Source organism: Vulpes vulpes, chromosome 4, assembly GCF_048418805.1.
Source record: "Vulpes vulpes isolate BD-2025 chromosome 4, VulVul3, whole genome shotgun sequence".
NCBI lineage: Eukaryota > Metazoa > Chordata > Mammalia > Carnivora > Canidae > Vulpes > Vulpes vulpes.
In genome coordinates, this window is record NC_132783.1 from 58509543 (window position 1) to 58533125 (window position 23583).

The window sequence follows — 23583 nt, forward strand, 5'->3', positions numbered from 1 at the left end:
TGTGTTTCCTTCTTTACCTACTTTTATTTGTATACATTTATTAATCAGAATTAACTGTTTACTTGCTATATACAAGGCAAATACTAGGTACTATAGGAGATACAAGAATAAAGTAGATACAGAACCACAATCCTTGTTAGTATAGGGAAGGCAGAACTTTGCATCTGCCCTCTGAGGATTTTCATGTGGACCTGAGAAGTAAATTGATATAAGACAAATTAACAGGAGAAAAACAGACAGATTTTAATGTATACCTGGGCCACCATTGTGAAATGGAGACATAAACAAGTGGCTTATATACTAGGTTGAATGAAGAATGGCACTTGTGGAAAAGTAACTAAAGTATTGAGACTAAAGGAAGGTAACTGTTATTTAAACAAGGTTTGTTTGTACAGATTTCTCTCACCTCTATGATAAAAATGTTTCTTTCCCCCTGGTATAGAGAGGGCAGCTCTCACATGGGAGTTCATCTCCAGTTTTCAAAAGGAAGAAAAGCAGAGGTCAGGGTGCCCTTCTTTCCTGCTGTGTTCCAAAGTAGTCCTTAGCTCAAAATAATCCTTACGCCAAATGGCGTATTTTGGAGGGGCATATTCTACTGCCCTTTAAAACTTAGAGCCGAGGGATCCCTGGGTGGCGCAGCGGTTTGGCGCCTGCCTTTGGCCCAGGGCACGATCCTGGAGACCCAGGATCGAATCCCACGTCGGGCTCCCGGTGCATGGAGCCTGCTTCTCCCTCTGCCTGTGTCTCTGCCCCTCTCTCTCTGTCTCTCTGTGACTATCATAAATAAATTAAAAAAAAAAAAAAAAAAAAAGTACTCTGTCTAAAAAAATAAATAAATAAATAAAACTTAGAGCCGAGAACAGAAGGTGAGGCAAATACTTGAATAGCAAATAGTGGAATCAAAAGAGGTCTGTATTATATTGAGGGCAACTGAGTGGAGGAGGTGGCATTTGCCTGGGCTTTGAAGAGAAGTTAACATTGAATATGTGGAAGTTAGTAAAAGCAAGTAGGTGAGAAATTTGGGACACAGTGAATAGTACATTTTATCTAGAAGATAGGTGGTATGAAGAAAAATGATCATTGAAGGCTGGGCGTCTGTATCAGCTAATTTTACCCAAAGTGATTATTAAGGTCTTAGTTCTTTCCGTTAACAGGTTTTTCAGGAGCATGCTTTTTAGGCCTTATCCTTGTGTTCAAATTAACTGTTCATTTTTTTTTTCTTTCATAGTTTGGAGGCAAACTGGTTACCTTTGAGAATGTCAAGATACAGTCCCAGCAGGGAGCTGAGCAGCAGCAGCAGCAACACCATGTGTTCATTAGCCAGGTTGTAACAGAAAAGGAATTCCTCAGCCGATCGGACCAACTGCAGCAAGTTGTGCAGTCACAAGGATTTGTCAGTTATTGTCAGAAAAAAATCGATGCTTCTCAGACTGAATTTGAAAAACATGTGTGGTCCTTTTTGAAGGTAAAGTTGAGATTATCTGCAAATTTAACTATCCCCATGATTTTCTCAATCTGTTCTTATTAAAGAAGTTATTAGGGCAGCCCTGGTGGCTTGGCAGTTTAGCGCCGCCTTTGGCCCAGGGCATGGTCCTGGAGGCCCCGGGTTGAGTCCGCATCGGGCTGCCTGCATAGAGCCTGCTTCTCCCTCTGCCTGAGTCTCTGCCTCTCCATCTCTCTCTGTGTCTCTCATGAATGAATAAGTAAAATCTTAAAAAAAAAAAAAAAAAAGTTATTGCAAGATTGTGATTTCAGGAGCTTCATGATGAAATTAAAGAAAACTTTCAAAGAGGGGTAAGTGGGTGGCTCAGTGGTTGAACATCTATCTGCCTTTGGCTCAGATCGTGATCCTAGGGACTCAAGGATCAAGTCTTACATTAGGCCTCCCGCAGGGAGCCTGCTTCTTCCTCTGCCTATGTCTCTGCCTCTCTCTGTGTGTTTCTCATGAATAAATAAAATCTTTGAAAAAGAAAGAAAGAAAGAAAGTAGCTTACGAAGAACACACAACCGTATTTTTATATCAAGAGTTCTTCCCTCTCTGCTTTGAAAAGCCTATTATGAAGTACTTAAATAAGAAAAAAAATGATGTAATGACTGTATTTAAGTGAGAGAGATTAAACATTTGGCAGACCTATTTTAAAATTATAACATAGAGCTTAGTATAATAACAATATTTAATTCCTGTAGTAGATCCAGTTAAGGAAAATAGGAAAAGAGGGAAGAGTTATAGGGAAGGGAAATTGGAGGCCTTTCTCCTTCCTTTTACTGAATTGTATTTATGACAATAGGAAATAGAGTTTTCTGGTTGCTTATTTTACCTCCAGTGGAATGTCTGTTTCTTGATACTGAATTTTCCAAAGAGATCTTGAATACAATAAGGTTAAATTATAAAATTACAGAATTTTATATCTTGTAAATACTAATTTTGGGAAAGAGTTTTAGGACATCAAGTGTTTCACAGTATTGCATTTTGCATGAATATAACCATTGGACATGAGTTAATTTGTATTTATAAAAAATATACATTAGGGGATCCTTGAGTGGCTCAACAGTTTGGCGCCTGCCTTTGGCCCAGGGCGTGATTCTGGAGTCCTGGGGTCGAGTCCCACATCAGGCTCCCTGCTGCTTCTCCCTCTGCCTGTGTCTCTGCCTCTCTCTCTGTGTGTGTCTCTCATGAATAAATAAAATCTTAAAAAAAAAAAAAAAAAAAATATATATATATATATATATATATATGTTAAAAGTAAGCTTTGGGGTGCCTGGCTGGTTCAGTCAGAGCATTTGACTCTGATCTTGGGGTCATGAGTTCAAGCCGCACAGTAGACATAGAGCTTACTTTAAAAATAAAATAAAAGTAAGCTTTATTCAACAAGGATAATTAATTACTAGTATACTTACTATTTTAAAAAGTAACCTATTAAAACTATTTTGAGGATTCTTTTTTACAGTAAACCTTCTATATAGTAGATAGAGAAAGCTTTAGTTGATAATAGTACACTTTAATAGACTTTATTTTTTATAGTTTTTAATAATTCTAGTTGGAATTTGGTCAAGTAATTAAGAATTTAAATGCAGATCTTTACTTCAAGGTTATGTCTTCTTTAAAGGTAAACTTTGAGGATGATTCTCGGGGAAAATACCTTGAACTTCTAGGATACAGAAAAGAAGACCTAGGAAAGAAGGTAAATTTCTGGGAAAGTTAAAAGGCTGTGCTTATGCAAGTAAAATATTTATGTATAAGTGTTCTTTTTATAAACTTCTATACAGAGGTAATCTCAAATCAGTCAATAAATATTTAATAAGAATTTGTGTTTGGTTGCCAACGTTCCAAATACAGATTATTAAATATGTAATTCCACCTTGTACCTGGATATAAAAGCTGCAAGAAACACCTTGATTTAAAACGTGATTTAAAAGAGCTGTGTCATATCTGGATAAAATCGGGCCTTAAAAGATAAGAGGCTATCAACTTCAAACAGTGGAAATAATACTTAGATTTTTAGAAGGTGTGTAACCAATGGCCCTGGGGGAAAGAAAACGAAGCAACTGTTAGAGGCACCCCCCACACACACAATATTGACATGAACAGCACAAGAAACACTGACTTTGGAAACCTTGAAGGAAGTATTTTAGATTCTTTGTGTAATTTATATTAGTACTTTGTTGTTCTTTGAAAGTGACTAGAGTTTTCTATAGCATTGCAGGGTTGCCACCTACCTCATATAGCTTAGATATTGCACACTCGGAGCAGTGCTGTCACATCACAGCCCTACTGTTTATACTGTTTAATGGCTGTGTGTCTTTGTTCATTCCTTTAGGTTTTTATATATTTAATTTTATTATTAGTCTAAATGTCTTGGTGCTATAACCCTTTAGATTTGTAAGAAATTAATATAAAAAGCTTTACTGAATACCTAATACTGAATACTGAATAAAATCTGATTGTCAGAATACTTCTAATAGTCGTTCTTTTGGTAGTGAGTACTTGAAGAAATTTTTTAAAATTACTTATAGTTATTTAAAAGTGGAAGAGGGGCACCTGGGTGGCTCAGTCGGTTGAGTGCTTTGTCTTTGGCTCAAGTCATGATCTCAGGGTCCTGGGATGGAGCCCCTGCCTTGGGCTCCCTGCTCAGCAGGGAGTCTGCTTCTCTCTCCCTCTGCCCATCCCCTGTTCGAGCTCTCTCTCTCTCTCAAATAAAATCTTAAAAAAAAAAAGGAAAAGAAAAAGAAAATGGAGAAAGAGGTAAGCATTTGCTGTATGCCTTGAAATAGAATTCCATGGTGAATTGTTGTTTTTATTTCAGATTGCTTTGGCCTTGAACAAAGTGGATGGACCCGAGGTGGTAAGAAGGCTTTTAAAATAGCTACCTTCCAAAAATTTGGTGTAGGTCATAACAGAGAAGGAAATGTAATTTAAGAAATGTGTCTGTTTATTGCTTTACAGTATAAAAATAAATAATGATTGTAGATATTTTAATAAGTGAATTCTCATTTTAAAATAGTGTAAGTTTAGCTGGTAGAGCATTCCTTTCTCTTGATGATATTTAAATTTTGCAAAAGAGTAAAAACAACTTCAATGACTGCTCAGATTCTTAAGGTTAAGATCTTTGTGCCTGAGGGACATTTGATAGGAAAAAAAAGGGAAGATCTTATCAGTAATGGCTCTTTGCTTTTCCTCTGATAGTGTTTCTTAAATAAATTTACTTACTTAACATTACTTCTTATGATTAAACTAGCTCTGAATGTTGTTGGTTGGGTCTTTTGTCTTCCTTGTTCACTAATACTCTTAATGCTACATTCTTCAACTTCCCTTGTAATTGTTTTGTGTACCAAAGGCTCTTAAAGACTCTGACCAAGTAGCACAGAATGATGGGGAGGAGAGCCCTGCTGCTGAAGAGCAGCTCTTGGGAGAGGTACTTGTTTTTTTCCTTTTTAATTACATTGGGAAAATATGTGATATTTGTTCTCATTGAACTGTGGAAAATTTGCTTGACTACTTGTTCCAAAATGAAGTTGGAATATATTGTTTTCTTAGAGATTTTGGGGGTATGAGTCTATATACTAGATTGACAGAAATATCATCTATGAAATCTTTAGTTCTCTGATCTAGCTTCTGGATTATATGTCTTAAAATTAACAGTTGATGTGAGATTGACTTAATTTGGACAGATAGATATCAGCATGTTAAAATGAAAACTTTTACTGAGAAATACACGATACATTGCATGTAAAGTTAATGTTTTTTTTCTTGACACATTAATATTTAGAGCCCACTATCAGTGGCAGAGGCTTGTAGATTAGTCTTGAACTTTGAATCCAAGTATAGAATTTTTCACTAAATAAACTGATTATAATGATTTACTGATTGTCATGATAAACATGTCATGAGTGGTAGTTGGCAATTCTTATAACTAGTTAAAAAGAGTCCTTGAACACAGAGTTGTATCATTAATTTTTTTCCTTTTGTTTTTCTGGGTGTTTTTTTTTAATCATTACTAAATCTGCACTTTTCTTGCTTTCTAATTGTATTTCATCTTGGAAAATTAATCAACAAGTTCTTGTTTCTCGTCTCATCTTTGACTTTTTCATTGTTCTTTCTGATATGGAGATACCCTGACTGTAGAATATTTCTTGAATTCCTTTACTAAGTTATAAGGATAATTCATCAGTAAATTTAGACTTTTGCAAGATAATTACTAAAAAACACGTTCCATATAAGTGAATCTTCTAACATTTATTTAACCTGAGAATAAAGAATATGAATAAAATCTTTGTAAAAATTTGAACCAATTTTGAGAATACCTATACAGATTTGTAGGATACACTGAAGAAATGTACTTTTCATTTATGTACAACTAGACTATGTATTATCAAATAGAGGACCATTTGGAAATACACTTATGAATTAATAGATCAGAATAACATGTATTTAACAAAACAGTGTCACTAATGTGTACTTTCAGAGTGTTTGAAAGAATTTTAAGGAGGTGAAATCTTCCCCTTTACTTTGATGATGCTGTTTTTCAGACATAGTAGTTTACACATTGAAAATACTCAACATATAATAAACGTTTTCAGACTTATATTTTAGAAGTTTATGAATAAGGATTTATTCATTGTTTCTTAGAAGACAAATTTGAAAAATTATGAGTTAAGAAAAAGTCATTTTTGTAAGTTAGTGAATATAATCAGATCAGTATCTGATTCTAAAAAAAAAAATTCTAAAATGCTTCTCTTTAGTTAAGGAAAGAATTAAGGTTATGATTATTCTCCTATAATGGTCAGTATTAACTAATTAAGCCTTATTTACAGATAATGCTGTACTGTGCCCTGCACTAAAATTCCCCAATCCAAAAATGTCCCTGACTTTGAACTAGGTGCTTACGTTCAGATGTATAGGTAACATAAGCACAAAATACAGATGTTTTATCTCATGCAAGACAGCTATGTTTTTCTTTAAAAGTTTCTCTGTAATCTCTGATATATTTTATTTTTGTCTTTTTGTGAATTTTTATGCATAGAAGGGAGCACTTAAACTTTTTGCCAGCAATATGCCTTCCTTATGTTTCTTTTCTTCTAAAGAAAGAAAACACAGAATTTCTTTTTACTCAGTCTTATAGATAATCTCAGGAGTTTATAACAGAACTGTATATCTTTTTTACCAGACCAACCTGCTATTGCTGCTAATATAGGACTAATTTAAGAGAATACAAAATCTGTAATTGAATTTTAGTATATTCATATAGTCTTTTATTTAGCATTTGTACAGGGGCACCAAGTGATTTTTTTTCAATTTTGACCGATTCGGTTAAAAGACCTTATAACTAAACTTAATGGACAGAAATGTTTAGACATGTAGAAAATTTTAAATGTATAGCAGCAGGGTTGTTTTAAAGTCCAAATACGGTAAAATTTAAAATGTGTATTTTGCATGTTTCAAGCTATTCTTACTTGAAGTATCTATGGAAACAAAGATTCTTTAGTAATTTCTGAGCTACCAGTATTAGATATGGAATCTAAAAGTTTTTTTTAACATTATTCCTGATGACTTTGTATTTTACTTATGATTGTATGATGGGAGTTAAATCTCAGGAAAGTCTTAGATCTGAGAACTTTTCTGGAGTAATTTGGCATGTTATCTAGTCAGTAGGTTAATAATCATATATAAATCTTGTTTTGCCAGTAAATTATTACACAGTTTCATTCTGGCTAACTTGCTACCCTTTCCATCTCTTTAGTGCATTAAAGAAGGAAAACAAGAATCTGAATTTCTACCATCAGCAGGAGGAACATTTAACATCTCCATCAGTGGCGGTAAATACCTATTTCATTTTGATTTTTGACTGTTTGAAAGCAAATAGTCCCTAAGTTAAGATTACAAATGTATTGTTGCAAGTGATGGAAGATTGAAAAAAAGAACTCGGTTATTTAGTATATGTAATCAGTCTCTTGGAGATAGAGGTTTGTTCTGACATCTATGTGATTAAAAACAGAGATAATGATCTCTGTTATTCTAGCTTAAGCAGTTGAAAAATGTGTTATTTTACCTGATTTTACTTACATACATTTCAGTATATTTCCATAGACCTCAAAAACTTGTGTTAGAAATTAATCTACTAGTAATATTCAGAAATTAGCATTGTTTTCTCCTTTGTGTGTACATGTAATAATTGATATGTATAGGATTTTTTTATTATAACAAAAACTCTATTTAATTTGAGTGTTATTATTTCCTTATTGCAGATATTGATGGTTTAATTACTCAAGCTTTGCTGACGGGTAACTTTGAAAGTGCTGTTGACCTTTGTTTACATGATAACCGCATGGCTGATGCCATTATATTGGCCATAGCAGGTGGACAAGAACTCTTGGCTCAAACCCAGAAAAAATACTTTGCAAAATCCCAAAGCAAAATTACCAGGGTAGGTTATTTTAAAAATAGATAAACTATAACATTTATCTGATTATAAAAGCAATTCATTCTTACCTACGATAATTGAAATACAGAAAACAGTAAAGAACAAAAACCTACTCATAATTCCTTGAATCAGAAATAGTTACTGTTGATAGTTTGGCATTGTTATTATTTTTATTTTTTGTACTTTGTGTATAGAACTTTTTAAATGAAAAGTACTTTTCATATTTTTAACATAGAAAAGTTAGAAGATAGAAAAATTTAAAGATAAAAAATTTAATTTTAAAATTTTAATTCTGGGTAGCCTGGGTGGCTCAGCGGTTTAGCACCGCCTTCAGCCCAGGGCATGATCCTCGAGACCCGGGATCGAGTCCCACGTCCAGCTCCCTGCATGGAGTCTGCTTCTCCCTCTGCTTGTGTTTCTGCCTCTCTCTCTGTTTTTCTCATGAATAAATAAATAAAATGTTTTTTTAAAAAAATAAATAAAAATAAAATTCTAATTTTTCAGTCAAATTGGTGCATACTCTTTTGTAGAAGAGGTTAATGCCTGTGTTCTTTAGGATTTTTATGGTTTCCTGTCTTGCGTTTTGGTCTTTCAACCATTTTGAATTTATTTTTGTTTATGGTTTGAGAAAGTGGTCTAGTGTCATTCTTCCACATGTGGCTGTCCAATTTTCCCACCACCATTTGTTGAAGAGACTAGTTTTTTCCCCATTGGATATTCTTTCTTGCTTTGTCAAAGATTAGTTGACTGTATAGTTGTAGGTTCATTTCTGGATTTTCTGTTCTGTTCTATTGATCTCTTTGTTCTTATGCCAGTAGCATACTATCTTGATCACTACAGCTTTGTAATATAACTTGAAATCCAGAATTGTGATGCCTCCAGCTTTCCTTTTCTTTTTCAAGCTTGCTTTGGCTATTCAGGGTCTTCCGTGGTTTCATACAGATTTTAGGATTGTTGTTCTACATCTTTGGAAAATGCCCTTAGTATTTTGTTAGGGATTACATTAAATGTATAGATTGTTTTGGGTAGTGTAGATATTTTAATAATATTTGTTCTTCCAACCCATGAGAATGGAATATCTTTCCTTTTCTTTGTGTCATCTTCAGTTTTTTTCATCAGTTTTCAGAGTATAGGTCTTTTACTTCTTTGGTTAGGTTTATTCCTAGGTATCTTATCATTTTTGGTACAATTGTGAATGCGATTGACCCCTTAATTTCTCTTTCTTAATTTCTCTTTTCTCTTTTTACTGCCTCATTATTAGTATATAGAAAGGCTACAGGTTTCTCTACATTGATTTTGTATCCTATGGCTTTACTAAATTCCTCTATCAGTTCGAGCAATTCTTTAGTGGATCAAGTTTTTGGGTTTTCTACATGGAGTATCATGTCATCTGCAAATAGTGAAAGTTTGACTTCTTTCTTGCCAGTTTGGATGGCCTTATGTTGAGGTGTGTTCCCTCTAAACCTGCTTTGTTGAGACTTTTTATCATGAATGGATGTACTTTGGCAAATGCTTTTTTCTGCATCCTTTAAAAGGATCACATGGTTCATATGCTATCTCTTGTTGATGTGATGTATCACATTGGTTGATTTGCAAATATTGAGCCACTATTGCAACCCAGAAATAAATTCTACCTGATCATGATGAATGGTTTTTTCAAATGTATTGTTGGATTCAGTTTGCTGGTATTCTGTTGAGGATTTTTGTATCTATGTTTATCAGAGATATTGGCCCATAGTTCTTTTTTTGTGATGTCTTTGTCTGGTTTTGGTATCAGGGTAATACTGGCCTCATAGAATGAATTTGGAAGTTTTCTGTTTTGGAGTGGTTTGAGAAGAATAGGTATTAACTCTTTTTTTTTTTTTCTTTTTAAGATTTTATTTATTTGAGAGAAAGTGAGTGAGAGAAGGTGCAGGAGGAGGGGCCAAGGGAGAGGGAAAAGCAGACTCCCAGCTCAGCAGGGAGTCCATCATAGGGCTCAATCCCAGAGCTCCAGGATCATGACCTGATCCGAAGGCAGATGCCCAACCAGGTGCCCCAGTATTAACTCTTCTTTAAATGTTTGGTAGAGGGATCCCTGGGTGGCTCAGCCGTTGAGCACCTGCCTTCGGCCCGGGGTGTGATCCTGGAGACCCAGGAGCAAGTCCCACGTCAGGCTCCCTGCATGGAGCCTGCTTCTCCCTCTGCCTGTGTCTCTGCCTTTCTCTCTCTCTCTCTCTCTCTCTCTCTCTCTCATGGGTAAATAAATAAAATCTTTTAAAAAAAATAAAATAAATGTTTGGTAGAATTTGCCTGTAAACCCATCTGGTCCTGGACTTTTGTATTTTGGGAGTTTTTTTATTACTGATTCAATTTCATTGCTGGTTATTGGTCTGTTCAAATTTTCTATTTTCTGTTTCTTCTTGTTTCAGTTTTGGTAATTTATGTTTCTAGGTATTTACCTATTTCTTCTAGATTGTCCAGTTTGTTGGCATATAGTTTTTTTATAATCTCTTATAGGGATCCCTGGGTGGTGCAGCGGTTTGGCGCCTGCCTTTGGCCCAGGGCGCGATCTTGGAGACCCGGGATCGAATCCCACGTCGGGCTCCCGGTGCATGGAGCCTGCTTCTCCCTCTGCCTGTGTCTCTGCCTCTCTCTCTCTGTGACTATCATAAATAAATAAAAAAAAAAATTAAAAAAAAAAAAGATTATAATCTCTTATAATTGTTTGTATTTCTGTGATGTTAGTTGTTATTCTCTCTCATTTGTGATTTTATTTACTTGAGTCCTTCCTCTTTTCTTTTTGGTAAGTCTGGCTAGAGGTTTATCAGTTTTATTAATTTTTTCAAAGAACTAGCTCCTGATTTCATTGATCTATTCTAATGCTTTTTTTAGTTTCTATATAATTTATTTCTTCTCTAATCTTTATTATTTCCTTCCTTCTGCTGACTTTAAGCTTCATTTGTTCTTTTGCTAGTTTCTTTAGGTGTAAGATTAAGTCGTTGGAGATTTTTCTTGCTTCTTGCTTTTTCTTGCTTTCTTGCTGTATTGCTATATACTTCCCTCTTAGAACCACTTTGCTGCATCCCAAAGGTTTTGGACCATTGTGTTTTCATTTTCATTTGTTTCCATGTGCTTTTTTCATTCTTTTATTTCCTGGTTGACCTATTCGTTGTTTAGTAGCATGTTATTTAACCCCCACATATTTGTGATCTTTCCAGATTTTCTCTTATGGCTGTCTTCTAGTTTAATAGCACTGTGATCAGAAAAAGTATGTAGTGTGACTTCATTCTTTTTTTTTTTTTGAAGCCTGTTTTGTGACCAAATATATGATCTATTCTGTGTTCCATGTGCACTTGAAAAGAATATATTCTATTCTAGGATGGAATGTTCTGAATATATCTGTTAAGTCTATCTGATCCAGTGTGTCATTCAAAGCCATTGTTTCCTTGTTGATTTTCTGTTTAGATCTTCCATTGATGTAAGTAGGTTATTAAAGTCCCCTACTATTTTTGTGGAGTTTTTTTTTTAAGATTTTATTTACTTAAGAAAGCGTAAGTACACAAGCAGCGGGGAAGGGACAGAGGGAGAGTGAGAAACACTGTCTGCTGAGCAGGGAGCCCAACACAGGGCTCAATCCCAGGACCCTGAGATCATGACCTGAGCCAAAGGCAGATGCTCAACCAAGTGAGCCACCCAGGTTACCCCTATTTTTGTGTTATTATCAGTTAGTTCTTTTATGTTTGTTATTAATTGTTTTATATATTTGGGCACTCCCATGTTGGGTGCATAAATATTTACAATTGTTATATCTTCTTGTTGGATTGTCCTCTTTATTATTATATAGTGTCTCCTTTGTCTCCTGTTACAGTCTTTGTCTTAAAGTCTAGTTTGTCTGATAGAAGTATTGCTATTCCTACTTGACGTCCATTTGTGTGACAGATGTTTCTCCACCCCCTCACTTTCAATCTGCAGATGCCTTTCGGTCTAAAATGAGTCTCTTGTAAGCAGCATATAGATGGGTCTTGGTTTTTTAATCCATTCTGATACGATATGTCTTTTAATTGGAGCATTTAGCCCGTTTATATTCAAAGTAATTATTAATAGATAAGTATTTATTGCCATTTTATTACTTGTTTTATGGTTGTTTCTAGAGATTTTCTCTGATCTTTTACATTTTGCTGATTTTTTTTTTTTTAGTGATATATTTGGATCTCTTTCTTTTTATTCCTTGCATCTTTTTTAGTGGTTTTTGGTCTATCTTTACCATAAGGTTTGTATATAGCCTCTTCTGCCTATAGCAATCTGTGTGAAGTTGATATTAATTTTTAAGTTTAAACCCATTGTTTTCTCCTCTCCTCCTCATTATTTATATATATTATTATATTTTATATCCATGTATGTGTGTGAGAGAGAGAGAGTTCCTTGACTCATTTTCAAATTCTGGGATATTTAAGACAATTGGATAGTTGTTTAGTTGTATTCATGGGACCAGGTAAGCATAAAGTCCTCCTAATCCTCTGCCATCTTCCTGTTTCCAAACCTGTTTTCTTGATGAAGTTAATTCTGACTTCATATCTCACATGTTGTCAGAACATTTTTCCTGATCCATCAGACCAAGTCATGTTTTCCTGTTAAATGTTTTGATAATATCCTATACTTTTCCCTTCCAGCCTATGTATAAAATATGTTTGTTTGTTTGTTTGTTTGTTTGTTTGTTTTGAGGAAAAATAATAACCATCTTTTATGTCAGTTGGCTCAAGGTTATACTTCACTTTGCTGCTGCTTTATTCTATATGAAATACTGTGAATAGTAGTTTTGAATGATATGGTTGATTAGCCAGAGCTAATTTTTAGTAATATACCAAAGGCTTTTAATTCTCCCTTTATTTTCCCTTCTTAAGCTAATTACTGCAGTGGTCATGAAGAACTGGAAAGAAATTGTTGAGTCTTGTGACCTTAAAAATTGGAGAGAGGCTTTAGCTGCAGTATTGACTTATGCTAAACCAGATGAGTTTTCAGCCCTTTGTGGTAAGAAAATGAGGCTTATATTTATATTTATATTATGTTAATGGCATAGTATATTTTAAATAAAATTACAGCATTAGAAATTTTTGCAAACCAACTAATCACAAATAAGAAAAAGAAGTTCTCGGGTTGCCTGGATGGCTCAGCAGTTGAGCCATCTGCCTTCAGCTCAGGACGTGATCCCAGAGTTCCAGGATTGAGTCCTGCATCGGGCTCCTGCGTTGAGCCTGCTTCTCCCTCTGCATATGTTTCTGCCTCTCTCTGTGTCTCTCATGAATAAATAAATGAATAAATCTATAAATGAATCTAAAATAAATAAATAAATAAATAAATAAATAAATAAATAAATATTTGATGAAATTAGTAATTATAGCATTTGAATGGAAATTACAAATTATCATTAAAGGCCATGACTAGACTGGCTAAGGAATTATACTCCTTATTTGTAACAACAGAATCTTTAGGCCACAAGTATAAAAACAACCAACCATTTGCTACCTTGAAAATATTATGAGAATATGAAAGTTATAAGGTATTAATTTTATCATCATAAGTAATTTATAGTAGTCCTGCCTACCATGTTCATTCCAAATATGCCATATTTTAGTCTACTACTTACACAAACATCAGATATGATGAAGTGGAATTAAATGTTCATTAGGATTTTTCTGCTCAAATATTATTCCCATTTATTATTTTTTAATATAATTAATGGAAATTCTGTAGCTAGTTATATAGAACCTTGTGAAGTCATTTTTTATATACATTTAGTCATTTCCATTCTTTTAACAAATAAATATTTACTGAGCATTTATAAAACAGTGGTTTTTTTCTCTGCTACTCATTGGTTGTGAAGTTTAATTCATACTTTTGTAAATACTATTGGCCTACTTACAACTTCATATATAGATTGCTTTAATCTTTTAATAAGTATAAGTATATATAAGTATATAAGTATAATCTTATTTTGTTTTCCTCTTGATCTCTAGATCTTTTGGGAACCAGGCTTGAAAGTGAAGGTGATAGCCTCCTGCAGACTCAGGCATGTCTCTGCTATATTTGTGCAGGGAATGTAGAGAAACTAGTTGCATGTTGGACTAAAGCTCAAGATGGAAGCAATCCGTTGTCCCTTCAGGTTAGTATCTTTGAAACAAAATGTGTTTCCTTTCTAGTGTTGTCTTTCACCTTACTTATATTCTAGGAATTGGTTTGTTCCAGAAGTTCACTGCTTTTACCGTAGTTCTCTATGTTTTAGAAGTTCTTTTGCTGGGTAATTTATTTGTCTTGGTAGCTATGTAAACAGAGGGGCAAAGTATGAGATGATGGAATAGTAAAATGGGGTCATAACTGTTTGTGAAATCAGGGTTATAATTTGGTAGTTTACTGAGGGAAGTAGGTAGCAAGAACATGAAAACAGCTCTAGGGGCAGCCCCAGTGGCTTAGCGGTTTGGCGCCGCCTTCAGCCCAGGGCGTGATCCTGGGGACCAGGGATCGAGTCCCACGTCGGACTCCCTGCGTGGAGCCTGCTTCTCCCTCTGCCCGTGTCTCTGCCCCCGCCCAATTAATTAATTAATTAATTAATTAAATTTTTTTAAAAAACAGCCCTAGAATTTACTTCTTTTTCCTCGTGCTTCTCTTTTGCTGCCCGTGGTGATCCTATCTGCCTTGGGCAAGGAAAGAAGCAATATGGGGTAAATGAATGAGAGGCATCCCCAGTACCAATAGAGAATAGATTAAGATATTCATGGTTAAAGGAAAAAGAAAGTAGAGGTAAATAGAAGTCCATGTAGCACTAAAACTTGGACAAGAGAGGAAGTAAAGAAATATGGGGACTCCTTTCAAGTACTGAGTAACTATATATTTAGTTTTTTTTTTTTTAAGCATTTAATCAGCAGAGTCTCATTTCATTCAAGTGTATTTCTTTTTCTCTCTGGAAAGAAATTTTCTCAGTAGAGTAGTAACTTTAAAGATCACTCCATTGAAATTAAAAATCTGGTAGGAAATCAAGGCTTTCCTTCTAAGCGCTTGTGAGAAAAAACATTTGTTTCACACTTCTGGATCTGTGTACCTCTGAAGGGCAGATAGGTAGGATATTCTTGTGCTTAGTACTTTAAGCTCCCCATTGTTGAAATAATTGGTATTGAAGAGCAATATGAGAAACTTTGGGTTGAAATAGTAAGCTCATTAGAGGTCACCTCATAGTACCTACTGTTTTTATAGTGTAAGTAGTATGATGCTTTTAGTCACAGTTCGTTTTATACCTACTGGAACCTAGCCTCTGCCTTCAGATGATCTGCCTATCACTTGCACTTTTGATATTTGCCTACTTCAGCTCACAAGACAAGTATCTGGAAGTTTAAGGACATTTAGGAGAAGGTGGTAACCTATGCGCTATCCATGAGTAGGAGACCTTCTCCTCCTTACTTTTTCAGTTTACCTAAGTCGTGGTGAGCTGTTGCAGATGTTTTTTAAAAAGAGGATAATATGATGTACTTTTGATAGGTTTTAGAAACCTTAGTATAACTCTTTATACTTTCCTGTTTTCTTTTATACACATTTTGGTATCTGTCTGGTTCTCCTTTTTTCTTTCTTTTTCTCATTTAGGATCTTATTGAGAAAGTTGTCATCCTGCGAAAAGCTGTGCAACTCACCCAAGCTATGGACACCAATACTGTAGGTGTTCTTTTGGCTGAGAAGATGAGTCAGTATGCCAATTTGTTGGCAGCCCAAGGCAGTATTGCTGCAGCCTTGGCTTTTCTTCCTGAAAACACCAACCAGGTAATTAGAATTGACCATTTCTCTTCTTTTAATGTGTGAATAAGGTGATTCTGATAGGTAGCACTCAGTATTAAACATAAACATATGGTAGGCAGAATGTTTTGGAACAGTTGAATTTCTGTCCTATGACTATAGGTGAATGTTACTGACAATTAATTGTTCAAGGATCAGTTTAGGTGTAGCCAGACTGTATCAGAAAAATAGGATACTCTTGTTGGTATGATAGATCCCTCAGTATTAAGGGGCATAGTATTTGAGGAAAATAAATGAGAAAAGGACCAACTTTTTGTTTCTTAAGTCAAATGCTGATTCTTAATACAAGATTTTTTGTAGGAATGTTCTGTGTTGAAAAGCTATAAATATTAATACTTAACCAAACAAAGGGCTTGTTTTAAAATGTCATGCTAAACATAGATGTTAGTGAAGAAGTCCATTCTATACCATTCCAGTCTCATATTTGTGTGTGTGTGTGTGTGTGTGTGTGTGTGTGTGTGTGTGTGTGTGTGTGTGTTAGGGGAAAGAATGGGTGGGGAGGGGCAGAAGGAGAGAGGAAGAGAATCTTAAGCAGGCTCCATGCCCGGTGTGGAGCCTGACATGGGGCTCCGTCCCACAACTCTTAAGATCATGACCTGAGCTGAAATCAAGAGTCAAACACTTAACCAGCTGAGCCACCGAGGAGCCCTGGGACAAGTATATTTTTAAAGTACTCAAAGCAGAGAGAATTATATTTCTAATTTAGTATCCTTATTTAGTGTCCATTAAAATGGCTTTCTCAATGCAGTGGAATTCAGTAAGTGACTGACTATACAGTGATGCACACAATTGCCAGGATTCTTTTCCTGAGAGAGTTTGAATACAGACAAGTAAACATAGGATTCCAAAAGTGCTACATACTGTGATAGAGTAGGGCTGTGGAAGCACAGAAGAGGGCAACCTAAATTTAATAAGGGGTATGGGTGGAAATCAGGGTGGGATTTGAGGACAATTTCCCACAAGTAGGGTATTTATATCTGTATTGTGTATCTGACAGAGCTTAATATTGAGCCTTGAAGATACTTTCTTATTTCTGTACTTTTTATTATAAATTTTATTTTGTTTTTAATGAATTTTTTTAGTTGATTGTTTTCAGTATTTTGTCTGTTCTAGGGAATTATCAATAAATTTCCTTTAGTAATTTCATTGAGTAAAAATACTTATATCTGTGTTCCAGGATTATGGAGGTATGACTCTCTAGTTGGTTTTGAACATACTTATATGTCATATCTTTCTAAATTGTTTATGAGACTATTAGGTAGAATAGAAACATAGACTTTATGATGACTTTAGCATAATAGTTTTATTCTGTTTTACTTAAGACCCTGTTGAGTTATAAGACCCCTTATTTTAAGAGTAACTTAATCTAAAACCTTTAGATCTTCTAGCCTTAGGATCAAACTCTTCATTTTCAATACTTTATAGCCATTTTCTATACAGTATTCTTCATGTTTCTTTGGACTTTTTTTTTTTTTTTTTAATTCATTCATGAAATTCACAGAGAGAAGCAGAGACATAGGGAGAGGGAGAAGCAGGCTCCCTGTGGTGAGCCTGATGCGGGACTCCATCCCAGGACCCCAGGATCACGACTTGAGCCAAAGGCAGACACTCAACCACTGAGCCACCCAGGCATCTCTTCTTTGGACTTTTAAAGAACATTCCTTAAATGTTTAAGTGAAGTTGCTTTTATGTATCTCAGTAGACCCTTAGTATTTTCTAGGGAGTATGTTCTGACATTTTGTGATATCATTATAATATCTAATCTTCCTCCCTAATAGACAATAAAGTATACCTAAAAGTTTAAATGACAGCTTTAAACCTATAATAAATTTTTTTTTTAAGATTTTTACCCATTTATTCATAGAGACACAGAGAAAGAAGCGGAAACACAGGCAGAGGGAGAAGTAGGCTCCATGCAGGGAGCCTGATGTGGGACCCTCAGGCCCTGGGGCTGAAGGTGGCGCTAAACCGCTGAGCCACCCGGGGTCCCCATAAACCTATAGTAAATTTTTAGAAATGTATGATTTTTAAAGATATTAGAATCTATTCTTGCCAAAATATTTTAACATTACTTTTTTTTGTTTGTTAATACCTAGAACATGTATGTGATCAGCTCACACTTATTGATTTATATAATGATAGATCTCTCTCTCTCTTTTTTTTTTTTTTTTTTTTTAATTTTCCTTTCCTCTTCAGATCACCATTTTCCCATCACCATCTTTAGCAGTTGATTCCTTTGGGGAGCCTTTTTTCTCTATAAAGAAACAAAGTTGTATTTTTAAACTACTTTTATGATTTATAAGCATTACTCGACTGCCTAAAAACAGAAAAGAGCAGAGATGTTAAGTAACATTGATCTTGTGTATTACTATGTGGTGGGCATAATTCAGATTCCTGCCTCAGTTAAATGACAAGTGTAACTGTATCATGGACCTTTGGTATCAATCTTGAATATCAGAAACTGATGTACCAGGGTCTATTATATAGGACATAGCGTATGAACAAGGAGCATATGACTGATTAAGCTTACTTGAAGAAAAGCAACATGCTGTCATATAGTTGGGTGAATTCTAACATTTTGCTTTATTTTCTTCCATTGCTTGTTATAGCCAAATATTGTACAGCTTCGTGACAGGCTTTGTAGAGCACAAGGACAACCTGTACCAGGACAGGAATCACCTAAAATTCCTTATGAGAGGCAGCAGTTGCCCAAGGGCAGGCCTGGACCAATGGCTGGCCACACACAGATGCCAAGAGTTCCAGCTCAACAATATTATCCCCATGTGAGTGATATGGTCCAGATAAAGTAGGAATATTTGTATATTTCTATTCAGATTGGTAGTTTTAGTTATATTGGGTAAGAGACCTTAATCTGCTATAATAAAACTAGATAACATATTGTTTTAGTAGTTTCTCTTTATATTCTTGGAAGTGGTATTTATGGTCTATTTTTTTTTTAATCATCACTTTAATCTGGTCAAAAAGATTATATTTTAAATATAAATTAATTTAAACTCTCTGTGGAGATTTCTCCTTATTTCTCATCACTCAAACTTCCCTTACACATGTACATCTATTCTTGAAACTACTACAATTTGATTCATCCAACAAACTGTAACTAAAGTAGTGGGAACAACTTTTTGGGTGATTTGGTTAATATTATAAAACATTCTTAGAAAAAGTACTCTTTTTTTTAATATTCTATTCCGGATCATTATTCTAGGTTTACTGTGTCTTCTATCCGCACAATAAAGAGTGTTCAGAATACAATTTATTTGGACAACTTAGATATTAGAGAATGACCAAAGGTATATGAAGTTGTAGGTCATGGGGACTGTGAAGATAATTAAATATTTTTATTAATTAATTTAATTTAAAATTACTAAATGTTTAGTGACATAAAATGTGACATCTTACTGTCTTTTACTATTTCATGTAGAAACTTAAATATCTGGATCCCCAGATAGCCATCATGTTCTTAAGTAAAAAGTCCATTTTCATAAGTAATCAATGGTCTTCACTGATAACAAAGTTAACCCATTTTTAAATACAACCAAAGCTGTTTAAATACAACACAGTTAGCCCATTTTAAAATACAATAGGTTATTTTAAAAGTGAATTAATTAAATACAACAGATTACTGATAGAATTGACAAGGCCTTTTTTATTTTTCACTGCAGCAAAAGTAAATATAAAATCATAAAACTAAAAAAAAATCAGTATGTATGCTTTTGTCTCTTGTACTTTTGATTAATACTTAATCAGAATAGATTACATTTGAATTTAACTATTCTCTTTTTTTCCTTTGACAATTGTTTATTGGGAATTTACCAGGAGTGCCTGTCTTTATTCTACCTATTTGTTTATTGGTAAACAGAACAGATGAAGTTCCCTACTCTTGTGGAATTTCCACTACTTTTAAAAAGTCTGTGACATAGGGCAAAGCAGGCAATGGCTAGAAAAACTGAGAAGCAGAGAGGTCAAGTGACAAGCCAGAGTTTTAAGACTTTTTCTTAGAATTGCATGACTAGTTAATGGCCAACATGGTGTTAGAACTCCGAAGCACCTTTTTAATTCAATCATGCTGTCTCTCAGGGTACTGAAGTGGGACACCCTCTACATTGGGAAAAGAGAATAATTATCCTTTATGTCGTTGGGTTTATCTCTCTTTCTGGGAAGATGTAAAAACATTGAAAGACTTTTGTTATACTTTGATCTAGCAGTCTCCTGCTTTAAGAAAAGAAAAACAAATTCAGTAACAAATTAAGCAGTGATTTTTCTTCATTAAAGCTTATCTTATGTTGACTGGGGACAGTGACTTGTACTTTTTTTTTTTTAATAATTTATTTATTCATGAGAGACACAGAGAGAGAGAGAGGCAGAGACACAGGCAGAGGGAGAAGCGGGTTCCGTGCAAGGAGCCCGACATGGGACTCAATCCTGGGTCTCCAGGATCGCGCCCTGGGCTGAAGGCGGCGCTAAACCGCTGAGCCACCCAGGCTGCCCAGTGGCTTGTAGTTTTATTTTTTTTTTTTTTTTTTTTTTTTAAATTTTTTTTTTAATTTTTTTATTTATTTATGATAGTCACAGAGAGAGAGAGAGAGGCAGAAACACAGGCGGAAGGAGAAGCAGGCTCCATGCACCGGGAGCCTGATGTGGGATTCGATCCCGGGTCTCCAGGATCGCGCCCTGGGCCAAAGGCAGGCGCCAAACCGCTGCGCCACCCAGGGATCCCTTGGCTTGTAGTTTTAAAGGAATATTTACAGGTAGGAGTAAAGGGGTGAAAGGGAGACCAGATTAGTAGGAATTCCACTTGGAGTTTCTATGAAAATTCACTTGACAAAAAAAGCCATTTTTGATGGCTTAAAATTTTTTTTTTTTTAAATCTCAGGACTCCAGGGTAAGCAACATGATGTAGTATAGCAAACACTGGCCTAGGAATTAGGAGGCCTGATTCAGCCCTAACAGAGTCACCAGCTAGTTATATGGACCACAGCAAGCTGCTTCATTTCTCTGGGTTGGTTTTCTCAATGGTAAAAGGTGGGAATTAGACTGGTTGGTCTCTAATATTCTCTGATTATATGTTTCTAAGCCTCATATGGGACTAATATGATTTTTGTGGCTCTATTAAAATCTAGAAAGGGGAGCTTCTAGCAATGTTTATAGATCTAATAGTAGCATGAATACTATTAATGCTTCAAAATCACTTATTTACCCAATTACCTTCCCCCCCCCCCCCCCAGTGTCTTCTTTCCTTACCTACTTACAGGAACTAGCCCTTTCCCCTTAATTCTTGACACTTGAATGGCATTTTTTTTTCTGCTTTGAGTTAGGTTTTCATATTGATTTTTCTCCTGCCTCCCTCCCTGTTTTGTTGTGAATGTGTGTTTTTCTTTTAAAATCCCAGCGACACTTGAAAGCAATTGCCTGACTAACATGTAGTTTCTTGCTGCTTTTATTTTTTGCTTTGCATCTGGCTATTAATGCCTCTTGGGTTTTTTTTCTTCTTCTAACATTTTTATTTTTTATTTTCTGTGATTGGTATTTCTTTGTTCAATTCAGGTTAGAATTGCCCCTACTGTCACTACCTGGAGTAACAAAACTCCTACCGCCCTTCCCAGCCATCCACCTGCAGCCTCTCCCTCTGACACACAGGTATATCCTTCATTATTCATCTTTGAGCAAAATTCCGCTCATCTAAATATATATAGTTAAAAATTCTCTATACCCTCCCCCCGCTTTTTTTAAGTTCCCCTCTCCCCATCTGTCTGCCTGCTTATTGCATTTTTTAATGCTTTAGGATGCAAGAAGCAGCTTTTAGGACAATTCATTTATTTTCTTATCCCTCTCCTTTTGCAGTTTTAAATTGACTTCTGCTAGAAAAATACCAACTTAAGTTGTAACAAAGGTTTAAATCTGATTTCACTGAAGATTTTCTTTTTTCTTTCTTCTTTGTTTTTGAGCATTTGCAGAAATTGAAGAGAAGCGAAAGTTCCCTTGTGGCATTTATGCTTATATTTCCAAAGTGTGGAGTAGTGGATGGAATTTAGTAGAGATGGAAAATCCTGGTGACTTATTATAAATAACACTGACACTATTTTATGAAGTTATTAGGATCCATTGCTTTTCATTACATTTATTACATTGGACCTGTTCAATCTCTAAATCACTTAGACTATGTTGCTCAGATGTGCTCTAAAGGGGATAGAATGCAAAATGCAGTATTTCTTACACAATAAAGTTTTTAAAAGAAACATAATTCCATTTCAGGGATTATAAAACCATCTGGAAAGATTATTGGTTCCAAATGTAATCCTCCTTTTATCATATTCTCATTCTCTAGGGAGAAAATCCTCCACCTCCAGGTTTCATAATGCATGGAAATGTTAACCCAAATACTGCCACAGCTCAACTTCCCACATCTCCAGGTCATATGCACACCCAGGTACCACCTTATCCACAGCCACAGCGTAAGTAGTGCAACCCTGAAGTCCTTGTGCAGCAGCATGTCTTATCCTAATGTCGAAACCGTTCACTTTAGAGCTCCAAAACCATGATCCAATCAGTTTTAACAAGTAAAGAAAGAACCATTCTGTGTTAGGACTTGAGAGAAAGAAAGATGGTTTCCTTAGGAAGCATCCTGAATCAACATGCCAGGAAAGAGCTCCTGTGTCAGTCCATTCAAAACAGTTGGCTCCTGTTCCTGAGCAATTACTAAGGATAGTGAATTGTCCCATGACTTAGGTATTAAAAATAGAATTTTTGAAATGATTGGTTGCATATTCTTTTCCTTTAAGCAAGATGACACAAACTATTTTTGGAAAAATGGTTCCAAGGGAATTTGTTTTTGTTGTTTTCCACTTATATTATCTTTTTAAGAAATAGGCTTTATTTCAGAGCAGTTTTAGATGGCAAGTTTGAGTGGAGAGTAAGAAAGTTCCAGTATCTTCCCTGCCCCCCATGCACAACCTCCTCCAGTGTCAACAGTCTGCACCCCAGTGGTACCTTTGTTACAGTTAATGAACCTACAGTGACACATCATTATCACCCACAATTCATACTTTACTTTAGGGTTCACTGTTGGTATTGAACATTCTATGAATTTTGACAAGTGTGTAATAATGACATGTCCCCGCCATTGGCTTTTGTTTTTTAGAAAATATTTGCACTTAGAGAATATTGCCACCTTTTTAAAATTTAATTGAGAAAAAAAAAAATCTCCAAGGGGAAAATTATGTGACTTAACAACTATTGCAAAAGCAAGAGGTCACTGCCTAGTAAGAACTAATCCTAATAAACACGTTCTGTGCTAAAATGAATGTTCCATTCATACTTAACATGAATACACATTTGACACAACTTTTCACTCATGAAAGTGCTCTCTTCAGAGAAAAATAAGTACAGTTTCTAGTAGATTTATTCTGTAGAAGTCCATACCTACCCTGGGTCATGAAGAATATGATAGTATTCTATAATCTGGGCTCAGATCTTTGTATCAAAATGTTAACTGACTGCCTGAAAACTTACTAACCAACAATGTACAGTATATAAATTATTATATAGTAATTGTTTTGTCTGACTCTCTGAGTTGGCTATTAATTTGGAACTATGCTCAAAGTCACAATTTGAGTAGCTGATGATATTGCCAGATGTTGGAGAAGGTATTTGATTCATAACAATAGTGCTCACCCTACAATTCTTATGGTGGGGGAGATGTTGAGTTGCCACCAAAGCCTCTGTAATTTACTGTAAGGGGAAGTACTTTGAATGTGTAATTCCTGCATTGTTCCATCTGGTGGCTAGTAGTTGTCACTGCAGCCTTTTCCCAGAACAGGAAGTCTCAGCA

At 35.1% G+C, this 23583-nt stretch overlaps 1 protein-coding gene across 50 annotated transcripts in view; it reads left to right on the forward strand.

Moving 5' to 3' along the window:
• Positions 1-23583, forward strand: part of SEC31A (SEC31 homolog A, COPII coat complex component) — a 76893-nt gene that overhangs the window by 30021 nt on the left and 23289 nt on the right. For 15 of the 50 annotated variants that reach the window (XM_025998195.2, XM_025998193.2, XM_072755792.1 and 12 more), the window contains 11 exons: positions 1229-1465; positions 3108-3182; positions 4305-4343; positions 4836-4913; positions 7239-7314; positions 7744-7922; positions 12803-12929; positions 13916-14061; positions 15531-15704; positions 18347-18520; positions 22081-22207. In XM_025998195.2, the coding sequence (XP_025853980.1) occupies positions 1229-1465; positions 3108-3182; positions 4305-4343; positions 4836-4913; positions 7239-7314; positions 7744-7922; positions 12803-12929; positions 13916-14061; positions 15531-15704; positions 18347-18520; positions 22081-22207 (1432 nt within the window). Of the gene's footprint in view, positions 1-1228; positions 1466-3107; positions 3183-4304; positions 4344-4835; positions 4914-7238; positions 7315-7743; positions 7923-12802; positions 12930-13915; positions 14062-15530; positions 15705-18346; positions 18521-21299; positions 21393-22080; positions 22208-23583 lie in introns of all 50 variants that reach the window. The other 35 variants (XM_025998191.2, XM_025998186.2, XM_025998188.2 and 32 more) reach the window with 3 other exon arrangements.